Source organism: Notechis scutatus, chromosome 2, assembly GCF_049901735.1.
Source record: "Notechis scutatus isolate UNSWTSFEM ecotype Mainland chromosome 2, rNotScu1.2, whole genome shotgun sequence".
NCBI lineage: Eukaryota > Metazoa > Chordata > Lepidosauria > Squamata > Elapidae > Notechis > Notechis scutatus.
In genome coordinates, this window is record NC_142010.1 from 70,102,986 (window position 1) to 70,118,747 (window position 15,762).

A 15,762-nucleotide genomic window follows, 5' to 3' on the forward strand; every position below is an offset into this window, starting at 1 on the left:
ATAAGGCACCTACCAATAATCCAGATGAATTCTTGAAAAGTGTGGGGGGGAGGCAAAGAGAGGTTGGTATCAGCAAGCAATTTATAAGATTGTCAGCAACTAGCCTTGGCCTTAGTGAAGTTCTCCAAGCTTTCTCTATTGTGACTTAATAACCAAAAATCCAGTTCCTTGGCACTTATCATATAGGCTGCAATTACACTGTTGATTTCTGACTACGTCAGCATGAGCATCTGCAGAAGGGTGTGAGGGGGAACAAATGAACCAGCATGCAGGTAGATATTTGCATCAACATCAGAATTAAAGTATGCAACTGGAATTTTGACGATAGTGTCCCTGAAGTTTGCTCTGGATGCTGCTGCATAGCTTATCTCACATAAAATATGTCACAGCATCTTTAAAGAAACAGAAAATCTGATCGGTTTGCCGATAATGATATCACACATTTCAAACCTTCTGGGATGTACGAAGGGCATCCATCTCGTAAGATGGAGGATGAGGCAGGATACCTCCAGAAATATAGTTCGGCAATGGACCATACTCATTTGTTGAGACAGAGAGTGATATGTGACAAACAGTATCAAGCAGGCAGCAATGATTGCCCAGTCATGCACTGATAAAAAGGGGGGGGGGGGAAATCCCCCGCAACACTTGGCAGAGTAAAGTAGCTAGTATCACGCATGGGGAGATGGTAATCCCAATTACATTGCTAGAAGGGTGAAACTGGTGTGTTTCGGTATAATATTCAAGGGCAAACTTAAGTCAAGTAGAGCTCAAAAAGTAACATATAAGAGACTCTAAGGCAGGGGTGTCAAACTCATGCCGTCACATGACGTATCAGGACTTCTTTCCCCTTCGCTAAACCAGGTGTGGGCGTGGCCAGCATGTGACACATCGGACCCGTGGGCCGGTAGTTTGGCAGCTCTGCTCTAAGGGAATATGTGCAAATATGTATAAGCCAAACAGAGATCCATGGTAAAACAACGGCAGGAGAGAGAACTTATGCTAGGAAGGAATTCCAGCATTTGCACTTTTTTCAAATGCACTATCATTGGTATGACAATAGCTTAACCAGTACATGAACTGAAAAATAATAGGGCTCTGCTGTGGGATTGTAAGATTATCTACAGTAAAAGCAATCAGATTTCTGCAGTCATACACAAGGAGCACTATCAAATACACCTGTATCGGATGAATCGGGTGACCGGCTGCAGCAAGAACCAAACCTTTAGAGAGAGGCTCATGTTTGCAAACACGTGAAAAGGGTTAACAGTCACGGAATGATGGACTTTTAGTGCAGCAAGAAAGAATGGAGTCACACTCCACATTTGATTTTAAATACATAATCTATGACACAGCAGATGTGCAGTTTTACTCTTCAGTAAGTCTATTTTACATGAGGACTCTCCATAAATATGTCTTTGTAGGATGTAACACATATATCTTCATGTGCAAAGAGCACAACTATGTTTGATGCAGCCAATTGGGGGTAATTCTGTTGTGTGTGCTTGTGAAGAAACAAAGAGGTGTGTGCTGTTCATACGTAGAAAGTGTACAGAATTGCCTGTGCTGAAGAAATATCTGTCCAGAAAGATTATTAGACGCAGGGGAGAAGACAATAAGAGAAAAGATTAAAATTTGCAGACTTTATCAGCATTGCTCTGGTTGGCTGTCAGAGGCCATGGACTACCTGTTTGAAATGAAACTGCACCTCTTATTACTACTAGTAGGATCCTAGCAGCAACACTGTACTTTACGGTGTGTTGATCTGAGAGAATAACATTCCCTGAGAAGTAAGGTAACACAGCCACATTGAATGACATGTGCAATTTCTGAAAACGGACAAGGGCTGTATCACACACAGAAACAGACAAGGGCTGTATCACACACAGAAGCTCTGCCAATTTTGCAAGGGAATATCTAGTTCTCAAAGCAGAAGAAACTTCTTGCTCCTTCGTAAGGGGAGCTCCTTGTGCACCTCCTGCCCTTATGAAACTCAACAGTGTTGAAGCAACATGTAAGAAAGCGCTCAGGAGCAGAGGGGGTTCCATCATGCTACACCTGCCACGAAGAGGGCCACGCCCTGGCACCAAGGGCCCAGTGAAGGCAGAACAAACAACAGAGAAGATGGATTTTTTAAATAAAATAAAAAATTAAAAAGTCCTTTATTGGGTGCAGCCTGGTCCCTGTGCCACGCTGGGCCTTGGCCGAATAAGACTGCCCCTGGGCTTGGGGCGGCTCAGTCAGCATCTCCCCGAACGTCGAACACTGAGAGGTGAGGGACACGGGCTGTCCAGGCCCTGCCTATGGGCTAGGGGTGGGGAGCCCCATGGGGAGGGGGAAAGGGGAGGGCTGAGGGTCAGTGAGGTCAAATGTCTCTCTATGGGTTTGGGGAGAGGGAAGGCGAGGTGTGGGGCCCTGCGGATATACCAGGGCTGCACCGCACACCTCACTGAGCTGCACTCGAAGTGGTTTTCTTCAGGGTGAAATTGGTCCAGTTCACAGCCACTTTTTGTCGGGTCTGCTTGGCTGAGTCCAGGCAAAACCTGCAACACAGGGGGAGGGAGGGATGTAAAAGGGTGATGAATTCCAGATCGGAGTAGTCATTTGTTTTTACAGTATAGGCATACAAATCTATACTTCATTATCTTCCCCACATGTACACACAAACATTAGTCATGCCTTTGTCTACAGACACAGAATGAGACCTCAGGAACTTTGTTAGACAGCTATTTTATGAACAGTAACCAATTTGAGACCACAGACTGATTTGCGGATCAGAGAAATTGATTGTTTCAGACATTTCCCCCCTCATTCAGTTCCCTACTGATAATATTACTTTGATTGCTTCTCCTTGACAAGTGCACATGTGCTTTTCCCAGAACCTGGGATAGAGGTACTGTATGTGCCTGGCTTCTTTTCAGGGTATTTATAGAGTACTCAATATTGCAGAAAGGAATAATTTAGGCTGCATCAGCAAAGCCAGAGGAAAAACAGTAGACGGACCCAGGCCTCTCTTAGATAATTACTGTAATTAATTAATGTGCAGATCTCAACAGACCTCACAACTATTAACACTACTTTACAGTAGGGCCTAACAAATAGGATCCTGCACTCCCTCATACTTGGATACTGATTCAGTGGAGAAATCAATCTTTCTGAAAATCAACATCCTCCTCTTAGACTTTCTTGGCTTTTATCCCCCAAACCACCAGCAGTTGCCCATCAGTCATTCTTCATCAAAACTAATATTTGTACATAGCCAATAATGACATTGTTAGACTCTGATGACTTATCAACATTGGACAAAACCTTTTAGTTCTGAACCTGCATCAGAGGCCATTTTGAATGGCTGAATAGCCAGAGAGAAGATGGTTAACCGCTAGGAAATTTTTACTTATGGGCAAGTAAGGCTCATGGGTTGGAATATAACAATGTTATCGTGTCTTCTGTTGTACTTTCTTTTTTCAGGTAGGTTGCCAAATACAAATGTGCATACAGGTAGTGTTAGGTAGAAGCTTTAAATCAGAAGAAGATGTTTTTGCTTTTAGTGTTATTTACTGTTTATGTTGACATGGCTTCATTGGTGTCACTTTCCTAGGCTCTATCTTGCAGATATTGCTGCTCGCAGAGTGTAAAAAATATGGTTCACTACTGTATTGCTTCTATCTGGGTCATTTCTTCTGTTGAATGGATGGATAGCAAATAACATTTAGCATGGATTCTCACTCCGTATACTTTTGTGGCCCTATAAATGAGGGAACAAGGAGTTTATTCAAGTCTCCTTTATTCCCTTAGGATGAAACATGAAATATGTTTCAAGTTTTGTTTTACAGCAACGTACTAAAATGCTTCAAGTGAGACTACCTTGTATTGAATTTCAAACCAAAATATTTGATTTGATATTTTTTTCATATTGTATTTGATAAACACACTTAGATAGTAGGTAATAGAAGTAAAAGTGGAGATGAAGCAGTATATAGGAAAACTGGAGGAAACTCCGGGTTAATAAATAGAAGGCTCTAAAAAGAAGGAAAAAATAGGGCCAATTTGAAAAGAATATGTGATGCTTGCCATACAGAAACACAATAAGTGATGGCTTACTAGAGGCTTAGAAAGTAGGAAGCTTTGAGACAGATTACCATAAATAGGGAGGTAAACAGAGGAATAAAATACAGAAGATGTTGTATATATTGTTCAGTGTCATTTTATAGTTTCTTCAAAGGAAATGGCCAAAAATTAACCAGAGCTGGAAATGTGATTCTTTCAATTAGTAATTCCAGTCAATCTTTCCTATTTATTAAAAATATATTTACCTTGCATTTATATTACAAGATTTAGCTATCGAAGTGCCTGAACAGAACACTAAGATAGACAACACTCTTTATCTTGGATGACTTGCAATATCTAGTTTCATTTTAATAGGAATGATTTGAAAGAATATAAATTGAGAGCAACCCTCAAGCCTTACTACTGATTACCTAGTTTTGTAATGAAACGTGTAAGAAAACAACCAAGCTCAGACAGCACCAAAGATCTCTTGCTTACTGGTCTACCCATTAGCCATACTTTGCAAACCATAACAGCAGGAACTGCACATCAGAAAACCTAATGAAATACACGGTGATGTATCATGGTATATGAATTCTGTCTTGGTATAAATAGATGCAAGTTTGGGTGTATTCCCCCCCCGCCTTTTGTTTCTTTCCTTCTTTCTCCCCCATCTCCTTCCATTCGTCTGACTGCTTTTTTCCCCTCTGTTCCTCAAAACATATTGAGTTGATCTTTCTTCTTCTACTATATCTCTACCATCACCCCCAAATTCCCTTTTGCCTCTCCCAACCCACAAAAGATAGGCCTTCCATCCCCCCCTCCCCCCAATGCCTAATCGATCCTTTTTCTTTTAATATTTGCCCTTTGGATAATATCAAAGTTCATCCTGCCTACAACTCTCTCAACCTCTTCCTTTGCCCTGAAGAATTTTTTTTTTAGCCCACACGGCAAGGCAAATGTGGAAAAGGCAATGGGTGCAAGGTGTACTGCCCATCTAAGATAACTTTAAAAAAAACAAAAACTGGATTAGAGACAGTGGATATCCTAGAATGCTGTGGGATCTGTCTGGGCTCTGCATTTCCAACCATCCCTGGAAATGGCTGAAAGAACACTTCCTTCACTACTAGCAATAGAGAGTAAATAAACAATCACCAGCTACTAAATTCATAGGGGGAAAAAAATAACTAGGAAACTCTTCCTTTCAGCATAGTGCATCTGAACTTCTATTTCCTAACCGTCTTCCTGATGGATGATGCTTACAATTAGGGATCCCGAGAGGCTGGTGTGCGTACCAGAGCACCTCTTTGCAAATTAATACTCTGCAATATGAAAGAATATTATTTTTTCCATTGCCTTTGAGCCAATCTCATCCTTGCAATAAATAGAGTTCAAACATTGTGTTAAGCCGTAATATGGTTTGGTGTAGAGTTGGACAACAAACTAGCACTGTGATTTATAAACTCTGGTTTGTCGCTTCATATATTGTATACACTGAACAAGCTGTGGCTTATTTAACAAACCCGATTCATTTGTTGTGACATTTGGATTAGAGCTGCATGCCGCTGATCTCCTTCCCATGTGGAAGCTGAGGTTAAAAGATCCCAAGGTCGGTTATAATGGGACAACATTAGATTAGATTAGATTCAACTGTATCGTCATTGCCATGGATACAGGCAACGAAATGCGGTTAGCATCCAACCAGAAGTGCAAAACAACAGTAAAACATCTTACCGCTTGAAGTATTCCACTTCTCTGTCAGTCTCATCCATCTCCACACTATCCAAGTCTTTGGGCAGGAACACGTCATCTAGCAATGTACAACACAAGAAGGTTAGTGATTCAAAAGAAAGGTCAATGGTGAGGATCTCCTTCCCTTGAGAAGCACAGCATGTGCTTTCTTATGTGTGAAATGTGTTGAAGGCCACATCCTGCAGGTTAAACAAAGAAAACAAAGTGCCTTCCACAGTTTCATTATAAGTTATCCTGTACGTGTGTCGCAGCAACACACTTGGCAGGTTGAGGTGGAAAGAAAATTTTCTGGGCAAACACGAATATCTGAACGACAAATTCCCTGTGGTCCTCCTAAGTTTCATGTGATTCTCAACTTTAAATAAATCCATAATATTTTTCACTCTAACAACTGCAAGGCAACAACTGTATGAGAGTAAAATGAAAAGCAGGGTTTAGCAAGAGGCCCTCCAGTTACTTTGCACGCCCATCCCATAATCACTGGGCATAATGGCTGGCTTTGGAGGGAACTGAAGGCCCTGTACATTTTGGGAGCTCCGGGTTGTATTGAGCATTCATGTTCTCTCTCTCCTTTTTTCATACACAATAATTCTTTCTCTATCTACACATCTCTCTCCTTTGTTAGCCACATCAGCCCCTGCCAAAATATTCCAGCCTCTCAAAATCTTACATGACAATGTAAACTAGGCATAAAAAGTATTTATAGTTTACTTCCCTGACTCAGTAAAATTCTCCTTAATACCATGTTAAGGCCTTTTTGTAAAGCATGCTAAGATTCTAGGCCAGCCATCCCCAATCTTTCATCAGGCAGATTCAGTGGGACTGCATTTCCCAGAATTTATTTATTTTATTATGAAATGTATTTGCTGCCCATCTCGTGTCAAATGATTCTGGGGTACTTACAGAATAAAAACATGAAAAAAAAACCCCACAATTAAATTCATCAAATATAAGATAACAAAGCAGATAAAATGAAATCCTTAGCACAAGATGGCAAAATCCAGATACAACGGGGGCGGGGTGTGTGTGAGGGGGGATTAGCTTTTCCTTAGTTAGCCACCTACACTGAAAAGCTCCCCCATTGGGTCCCCAAGCCATCGGGCACAGCCAGGTCTTCAGCCTCTTAGGAAAAGTCAGGAGGGAGGGAGCCAATCTCACCTCGGGAGGAAAGATATTCCAAAGGGCTGGAGCCACGGCAGAGAAGGCTGTTCTCCTGGACTCTGCTAGCTGAAATTCCTTAAACGACGGGATCCATAATTTGCCCCCTCTGCTGGTGTGGGTGGGGTGGGCCAAGTCCCATCGGGGTGAGATGGTTCCTCAAGTAGCCTGGCCTCATGCCATGCGAGGCTTTAAAAGTGAAAACCAACACCTTAAATTGCACCCAAAAGCAAACTAGCAATCAGGGCAGCTCACGAAGCAGTGGTGTAACATGGGCCACTCTAGGGGCCCTAAGAACTGCCTTTGCCAATGGGATCAATCTCAGAGAATGCCAGCTTGGAAAAGGCTGCTGTAGTGCTCTAAAATGTGACTGTGGAAAACTGTTTATATCATCCCGGAGGAAACCTCTCCTATTTCAGTGGCCTCCCTGATTTGCAAACATCTGACAGCGATCAGTGATCATGTATGTTTGGACAGGTTTCAGGCGTTCTAGAACTGCCGGCCCTTTGGAGTGTAAGTGGCTTTTACCTAAAGAATAGTTACAGAGTAAAAAGAATGGAGAATATCTGATACTCACCAATGGAAGGGCTTGCTTTCTCCGTTTTGTTCCTACTCTTCTTGCCTTTGCCCTTCGGTTGAGGCAAATCATCTGGGATGGCTATGTGAGGGAGATGCCGGTCCCCAGGGCCAGACAGACCAGGCTCTTGCTCAGTCTGATCACCTCTGCCTTCCCCTCTCCGGTTCTTCCCCTCAAGGCTCTTTTCTTTGTCTGCCTTAGAGCCGCCACAGCTCCATCCCTGGCTCTGTCGCAGCCCTCTGGCACCATCACCTTGCTCTGCATGACTATTGCCTCTCGGGGCTTCGGAAAGGTTGCCCTTGGAGGGATTCTTCTGCCCCATCCCCTTGGAGCCAGGATTATCATTAGAAGAGATAACTTCCCCCTTCTTTGCCGGGCAGCCCTGTCGCTTACCCTTCCTCTGCTTTCCAGGAAGGGGCACTTGTTCTAGCACTTCCACTCCCCTGCCCAGCGCTGCCTCCTTGGATTCATGGTTAGTTCCAATCTCTTGGGGAGAGTCTGTTGGCTTGGGTGATTGTACCCAAATCATACGAGAGAGATTGGGTACAGCATTCAGCCTTTTCACCACACCATTTTCGGAGGCCGGCGGCGGTACTACCTCTCCAGGGCTTTCAGCCCATCGAGGACCAACTTCGTTTCTCAGTAACGAATGATTATGGGGCGCATTCAGGCTAAGGGGAGACAGGTCAAGGTCAATCTCTTGCAGCTCAGAGGAGCCATTGAGGTGGGAGAGAAGGTTCTTCTGTTCCAGCACGGCAGCTTTTTTGGGAAAGTCATTCACGTCTAAGTTGAGATCATAGACGCTGAAGCTGGCACGGATGGAATCCTTGATTGTGTTCTTGATCTCCTGTAGTCGGCTGCTCAGGAAGCTGTTCACTCGCTCTAGTTCTAGCTGGGGCCACTCCAGAAGCTTTTCTTCAGGCAGCTCCTGATCTTGACCTGTAGGCGGGCTTCGATCCACACGCTTCTGAGCCTCAGCCTCTAGCTGGGCCTTTTCCTTCTCCTGCAATACCAGAATTAGCAGCATGAATCCCCCAATAGCTTCATCAAATCAAACAGGCACTGAAAGGGTAGCCCTGTGGCGGGATGAAGGGTAGTAGTCAGTCCCAGGCTAATGAATTGGCCTCTGCTTTTCAGCCTGTCACACTCAACTCTTACGCAGCTAGGCAAGCACTGCCACAAACCACAGAGCATACTAGGGAATTGACCCTGGAAACTAATAAGATGGCACATACAAAGTCTCTGCTATAGTAACAAACCTTAGGGAAGAGATGCACTGCCAGCAATTTCCCACAGCAATTTCCCACAGCAATTTTCCTCTGTATACAAGTCCCAAGACTCCTACATCCCTAGCTCTAAGCTCAGCTCATGGCAGTGCAATATTCAGGAAAGAAGGAAAGTTGTGAGCAGAAAAACAAATGTAAACTTTCAAACTGCCTGACCCAGTTCAAGGTGTAAATAGCTGAAGTGCTTGCTTAGTTAACCATAGGAAAAAATCCTCAACTCATTCTAACTTCTGGTTTATTTATATATTACAGGAGGCAGATCCTGTAGCAAGAGCATGGACTTTATTTATATCTTTCCACTGGAAAGTGACAGTAAAGCTATTTTATCTTCCATGCAAAGGTAGTAGGGAAATATTTTCATGCTTCATGCCAGTTGCATTTAGTGCTGTTCTCTCACATTCACCTGTTCAGGTTGGCAGGCCTCGGGAAGAACGTAACAGTCTGATTTGGTGTAATGTACCTTCATATTTTCAGCATCAAGAATACCCAGATGGAGAAAAAGGCTTTTGGATTAATCCCTAAAGGGTCTACAATACTTTTGGAAGATCCACACACATATTTAATAGACTCCTGCTACTAAACTCAGAGTAAGCCATAGGGCATTTTCAAATGTCTGCAGAATTTTTTTTTTTAAAAGAGGGGGGCTCACAATCCATTTATAAGTTAAAATGTTAGCAGCTAATTATGCCATACATTTTTGAAATTTATGTCAATCATGAAAATATATCCAAATATCTCAGTACTCGACTGCTTCAAAACAAATTAGGTATTCAATGCATTTTGATGTGAAAATCCCAGTACTCAACCTTTGTTTAGTACTCAGTGTGCTGCTATAGGAAGAGGGGGACAGCTGTGGGGAATGGACAGGAAGTTCCCATGCTGGGAAGGCTGTTGCAAAAGGAGGACAATCAGAGGGTGGACAGGAAGTCAGCCATTCTGGGAAGGTCGCTGACATTGGCAAAGGGACTGTAGGAGATGACCAGGTGGGACCCGAAGGAAGGGGTCAAATGTGTCATGAGTTATGAGTCCCCGCGCGCCCGCAAGAGATCTAAGTCCAGCCCACCTTGAATGCCTTTTTATTCCTGCTCCTTTCACTTCACCGTTAGTAGCTCAGATTTTTTGTAGAGAGCTTAAAGCTTGCAATAAATTTTTATACTCATTTGAACTGCCTGAATCTCCTGATTTCCCTGGCGCTTGACAGGGACAGACAGAAAAATCTTCCTGGCCAAACAAAGGATTACATGGTAAATTACATGGTTTGTTTGGGGCTCGTCCTTGTTTGTGACTCTCCCGTTGCATCTCTTATAACCAATGAACACCGAGCACCGAGGTACCACTGTATTTCATTTCATCAAACCACTTCCCCATCCATACACCCAGATTCAGGGACTACCGCTTATATTTCTGAGGCAATTCTTTACCCAAACGCACCCTTATCTGATATTTAGATTTCAGGAAGGCCATAAAGGGCTAGCTCTTTCCCCAGGTGCTGGGGGTAGGATGAAATGGACGTTTGTGGAACATTTGCCTCAGAAGCATTTTGTTTTTTGTTTCTACAAAAGCTTTCATTCCTTTTTGGCTTTGTTGCTGTTGAGAGCTGCCTAGAGCTGTGTTCCTAGAGCCATACAAATCTTTTAAATAAACAAACAGCCATCTATTATGTAGTGTTCTTACATCATTTTGCCAGGTCTAGGGTGCTCATTTTCACCCACTCCTCACATGGACCCAAACCCACCTTCTTCTTCTGCTTGTGGCGTGCACGCTTGGCAGCCTTAGCACTGTTCAGAGGTTTCGGCTCAGTGCTGTTAATGTAATCCAGCAGCTCATCCACGTCCCGGTGGTCTACAGCTGGTTCTCCCGAGCTACTGCTATGCCCCAGCTTTTGAGGAAGTTCCTCTTTCCTCTTGGTCAGCCTGGAGCGCAGTTTTTCTCGGATCTCAGCATAGTTCCGGCTTGTTGGAGCAGCTGGAGGCTGTGGACAGAGTTGATCGTTAGTTGGATGTCAAACACTGAGTTGCCACCCCAACGTTATTCCCGAGGGATACCACTCCTATCTTTCCTGCTCTATCTTTCTTTGGCCCAAAGTTTTGCTAAGCAAGTCTCATCCATCTAAGCCAACATTTCTCAAATTTGACAACTTTAAGATGTGTGGATTGGGGAATTCTGGGAATTGATGTCCATGCATCTTAAAGGTGAGAAACACGCTGATCTAAAGCATTTACCCTCATTGTTGAAGAAACCCCCGTTGAAATAATGGAGAACAAAATACAACAGAATTCAAAACCTGGAACAAGTCCAGGTAGAGTAAAGTCAAGTTGAGGAAGGCCAGCACTAGAATGAGAAAGGGAAATGCAGTGCCTCCATTGCCAGGAAGGTGTCCTTCCGAGCTTCATGTGAAGTCTAACAGTATAGATTAGGGATGGCTGCTGGCAATGCTTTCACTTACCGCGTTGTGGCCAAAGAACTCACAGTAGCAGCAGTCACAGAATTTCCCATCTTTCTGGGTAGTGGAGGATGAGGTGCAGGAGCTACGCTCAGAGCTGCTGTCCTCATCCTCCCCAAGCCCCTCATCTGCCTCACAGGACTGTGGTGCATGACAGCTTGTACCATTTGGGAACTTATGACCCTTGCAGGCAGGGTCCCTGTGAGGGAAAAAGGGGAAAAAGGAGGTAAGAAAAGGCACCCACTGGATTCTCAACTTCCAATGGATATGCTAGATTGATGCCTAATGTCTGTAATGTGTTGAGTGAATGCCAGCATAATAAAGTCACATCCAGTTAAGATAGAAATACTGTCAGTAGAAGGTTTGTCTGATTACAACAGAAAATATGTTTGAGAAACAAGGTTGCACTTCCTCTAAAAGAGCAAATCTTTGGGCCACAGATTCTTTCCCAGACCAACCTACCTCACAGGACTGTTACAGGGGGAAAATAGGAGGACAGAATGTGATGTATGTCATCTTGAGATAATTTGTAAATCTTATACTTGCTGAGGTTGAGAAACACTAGTTTAGGTGATATGTCGCAATCAGGAAAAACCCAAGTCTACCCTTATCCCTGAATAACTTTAGGCTAATCCTTTATTCTTATCCTTTAGGCTAATTCTTTAGTTAAATTACTCCTTGGAACAAGGTTTTTCAAAATTTCATTCTTTCTTGGGATCGGCTGAAAAGTTATTATTAAAGCTACCAAAATCTTGAAAAATATTAGGATCCTTCCCAAGGGAAGTTTCAATACCTACACTTTATGCTGTAAGAAATATATGGAAAATATTTGGTAACCAATATAGTGTGGGTCCTTTATAAATCAAGAATTTAATTAAGATCAACTCTAATTAAGAATAATGGAAGACATATTCAGTTCCTTAAAACATGATTATCTTAGACCAAAGTGGCTCTGTTAAAGGAGTTTTAAAACTTTATAAAATTTAAGAATTTGATTTATTTCAGAATTCTCCTTGATAGCTTTGAACAATTTATTATTTGGACTTGAAATATCACTGCTTTTGAAAGTCTGTATTTAATAAAGAACTTGGAAGAATTATCTGATGCTCCCAAATGTGTAAGAGACCCAATAGTATTTATATGATCTTTTGATCTGAATGTCCTGTTCTAGTAAAGTAATGACAGGTTGTTTTTAAAACTGAAAAATGACTGTCTTCTGATAAGAATGTGGTTAATTCAACAAGAAAAGTTTTTTTCTACAGGAATACTGCATCCCAGCACATATTCAGCAATGGTTGTTATGGTTGTCTTGCTCTTTCTTATGGTTGATTACAGTTAGAAGATGGAATATTAATTCATTACAATTTTGGCTTATTCTATTCTATTCTTGCCATAGTGAAGGTCAAAATTCACAGAACTGTCAAATTGCCTTAGGTCAGCTGCTGCTTCTGAAATAAAAATTATTTTAATTGTAATTTTTGTTGTGTTTTTTTTCTTTTATTGCTGTTGTGTTAGTTGTTATGCACTGAGAATTATTTAAGATGGGCAGTCATATAAATTGTCTAAATAAAGAAATACGCATACTCTTTTTAGCTGTTCGTCTAGTAGTTAAAATTTATCAAGGCATCAAAAATCGTAATTCCTTTATACATAGGGATTTATCAACACTGAAATTATACAATGCTGGAAAGATAAAGCTACTCCTGATTAGTAGAGTAGACTCTGATATATGTGTTTGTCGATAATGTGAATTATTCTTTTGTTGACAGTGGGGCAAGGCAGAGGATTTTTTATTAAAGTAGTCTAATTGTCTGGAGTTACTTGTTTATGGTACAAATTTTTAGATGCTTTTTCGTTTTTTTACTGTTGTCAGTAAAAAAGTTAAAAGCAATAAAAGCAAAAAGCAATGCTATACAATTATTTAACTTCTGTCACATATTCTTCCATATGGCAACATTAATGCTTGATGAAACATATTAGGATTCAGTCATCAGTGGGACAAATAGGCATAAAATGGAGCTAGAGCTAGGATTTTGATTTAAGAGTTTCAATCAAGTCCAAAAGACAATAGTTTGACAGGCGTTCAACACCCCTCTTTGGTAGCCAGAAAGAACACAGGAGAAGATCAGATTATCAAACACATATAAAATCACACTTGAAAAAAAAGACTAACACTCTGCCTACTATGCCATTAATTTGCCTGATGTTTTAAGGATTAATATACACCAAGTAGATACGATGTTCCATATACATGAGGATATTATTCTCAATCTAAAATCAGATATTCAAAAACTATCTATCACCAATTAGAGATATGATTTTCAACAGATCTGGCAAAACAAGCAGGCAAACTATGAAGGGAAACGCAACAAGAATCCTTATTAATAATACTGGGAGTGCACAGCAATCAGAACTCCACTTAATTACCTGTTGGTGCTGGGTAGCTGATGTGATGCTGTAGGAGGACCCAAGGAACCGCTGCAGTGCCCGTTGCAGGGATGGGTGCAGCCTACAGGAGGTGGAATCTTCAGGAGTGGCACATTGGCAGTGGGTAAGTGTGGGCTCTTACAAGATCCAGTAGGAGGGGACTCTGCTCCTGGTTTGGGGGCCGGTGCATGTGGACTAAGGGCTGGTGTAGGAAATGGGGCCGCCTGCGGTGAAGAGCTCAAGTGAACATGAGGAGGAGAGCTGTAGGGCCCGGTGTGGGCAGGCATCTGCTTTGCAGGAAGGAGTGCCGGTGGCTGTGAGGGGAGGCCTGTGGGGCTGTTGGGTGGAGCAGTGAGGTCCACATGCCGGTGGTGCTCCGAGGAGTGGAAGGCCTCTCCTGCAGCCAGATGGGAACAAAGTAATGTTAGGTCTAATCCTTCCAGAAGAAATTTCCATGAATTACGAAGAGGGTAAAAATAACCTGAGTCACTAAGCTGATACATCAAATACACCCCACCATAAACTACTGTATCGTCCCACAAAATATTGTCCTTCTGTAATATCTCAAAGGGTCTAAGGCTACATATCTAGACATCACATTAAAATCCAACCCAACCCAACCCAACTATATATCTTCTCACACTTGGCATTTCCACAAGTGACATTCCTCCGAGCATTTTAGAAAGTCCAACCCAATACAGGACATAAATAGCAATAGCACTTAAACTTATATACCGCTTCACGATGCTTTTACAGCCCTCTCTAAGCGGTTTACAGAGTCAGTATAATGCCCCCAACAGTCTGGGTCCTCATTTTACCCACCTCGGAAGGATGGAAAGCTGAGTCAACGTTGAGCCTGGTGAGAATCGAACTGCCATATTGCAGGCAGCCGGCAGGCAGCAGAAGTAGCCTGCAGTACTGCATTCTAACCACTGTGCCACCACGGCTCAAAGGATGGTTTAAGTTCTAAGCCCATTCAATAACTCACAGAGATGGGTAAAGAAGTCAGCCATGGCTGGCTTGGATCTGTCACACAAAAGCCCCAAATTCAACCAAAGGAAGAAGGCTCTTTGTAGTCCACAGGAGGAAGAAAGAGCCTTTAGTTGGGAGCCCAGCAATACAGTAGTGGGTTTTCTGCCCTGCCAATTTGGTCTGTTGGCCTTCCCTGTAGGCCCTGCATATACAGACCTGGCGGGGTGGGTCTCCGACACATGCTCTTGAACTGCTTGGGAAGCGTTTTGCAGAAGTCGAGTGAGGTAGGCAGAGGTGAGTCTGGGGTGCCGCTGGGAGCTGGGGTGAGCGCGTGGCTGTAAGGACAGGCTTTGAGCCCACCTCCTACAGCAGGGGCCTGGTTGACACACTCCGGAGGAAGGCCGGGGTGCTTGTCACCTGAAACGGAGTCAGAAATGGAGCTGGCTGCTCTCCAGGCCCCTAGCTCACCTCCCCACTTGTGGAACCTTTTCCTGGTCCAAGATCATAGAGGTCTCTAGACCTAGTAAGCAGAAGCTTTCCTATGAGCATTACTTGGCCCCAAGAGAAGACACCTTACCTTCTCTGGACCAGCAGATGTAAACACTTTCTTAATACAGTTAAACAATATCCATCCCCGTAATTGACAAAAGCCTCCATGAAGAAGCTAGAGGGAGAATTCCACTACCATAAGGGATAAAACAAGCACTGGTTCAGGGCCAACATGAACTCACCTGGTACTACAGGTGTTCCCCCAAGGGAGCTCCCTTGAGCTGCCCCATTTGCATGCTGGGAGTTCCAGAGCCCCGAGAGTTTGTGCGCGGACAGGAAGGAGCTAGGGTCCCAGTCTCCCGAGTTCCCGTGGCACGAGGATGAAGATGATGAAGACGAAGAGGAGTGGGAGCCTGCCCCGCAGGATTGTGACTTACAGGCTGTATGTGACAGTGAGACCTGGGAAGAGAATTGATGGCTAAGTAGCCATTCGTTCCAATTTATCACCTTTGTTTGGGAAAGTAAGCTGCTGACTAATCTATGTGGGAACATAACACTGGACCAACATTTTTTCCTACTCAGTAGCACTCTTCATAGTAATTGCACAAAAG

The 15,762-nt window shown here is 43.1% G+C and overlaps 1 protein-coding gene across 2 annotated transcripts; it reads right to left on the bottom strand.

The window, feature by feature from the left end:
• Positions 1-1,333: 1,333 nt before the first annotated feature.
• Positions 1,334-15,718, bottom strand: FAM193B (family with sequence similarity 193 member B). Of its 2 annotated transcripts, XM_087955077.1 has the most exons (8): positions 15,394-15,718; positions 14,879-15,079; positions 13,691-14,087; positions 11,267-11,462; positions 10,556-10,792; positions 7,535-8,537; positions 5,782-5,857; positions 1,334-2,543 (listed from the first exon to the last, which is right to left on the bottom strand). In XM_087955077.1, the coding sequence occupies exons 1-8, from the start codon at positions 15,701-15,703 to the stop codon at positions 2,447-2,449; spliced, it is 2,517 nt and encodes an 838-aa protein (XP_087811203.1). In that variant the 5' UTR covers positions 15,704-15,718; the 3' UTR covers positions 1,334-2,446. The 2 variants fall into 2 exon arrangements, with proteins under 2 accessions (XP_087811203.1, XP_087811204.1); XM_087955078.1 differs by lacking the exon at positions 14,879-15,079.
• Positions 15,719-15,762: the final 44 nt, after the last annotated feature.

Excerpts from the sequence above, each read along its gene's own strand:
- FAM193B (XM_087955077.1), bottom strand. The coding sequence starts at position 15,703 with ATGTTCCCACATAGATTAGTCAGCAGCTTACTTTCCCAAACAAAGGTG. Across the intron at positions 14,088-14,878 it reads TCGGAGACCCACCCCGCCAG|GAGAGGCCTTCCACTCCTCG; the intron begins GTCTGTATATGC and ends ATCTGGCTGCAG. Across the intron at positions 10,793-11,266 it reads AGTTCTTTGGCCACAACGCG|CCTCCAGCTGCTCCAACAAG; the intron begins GTAAGTGAAAGC and ends CTCTGTCCACAG.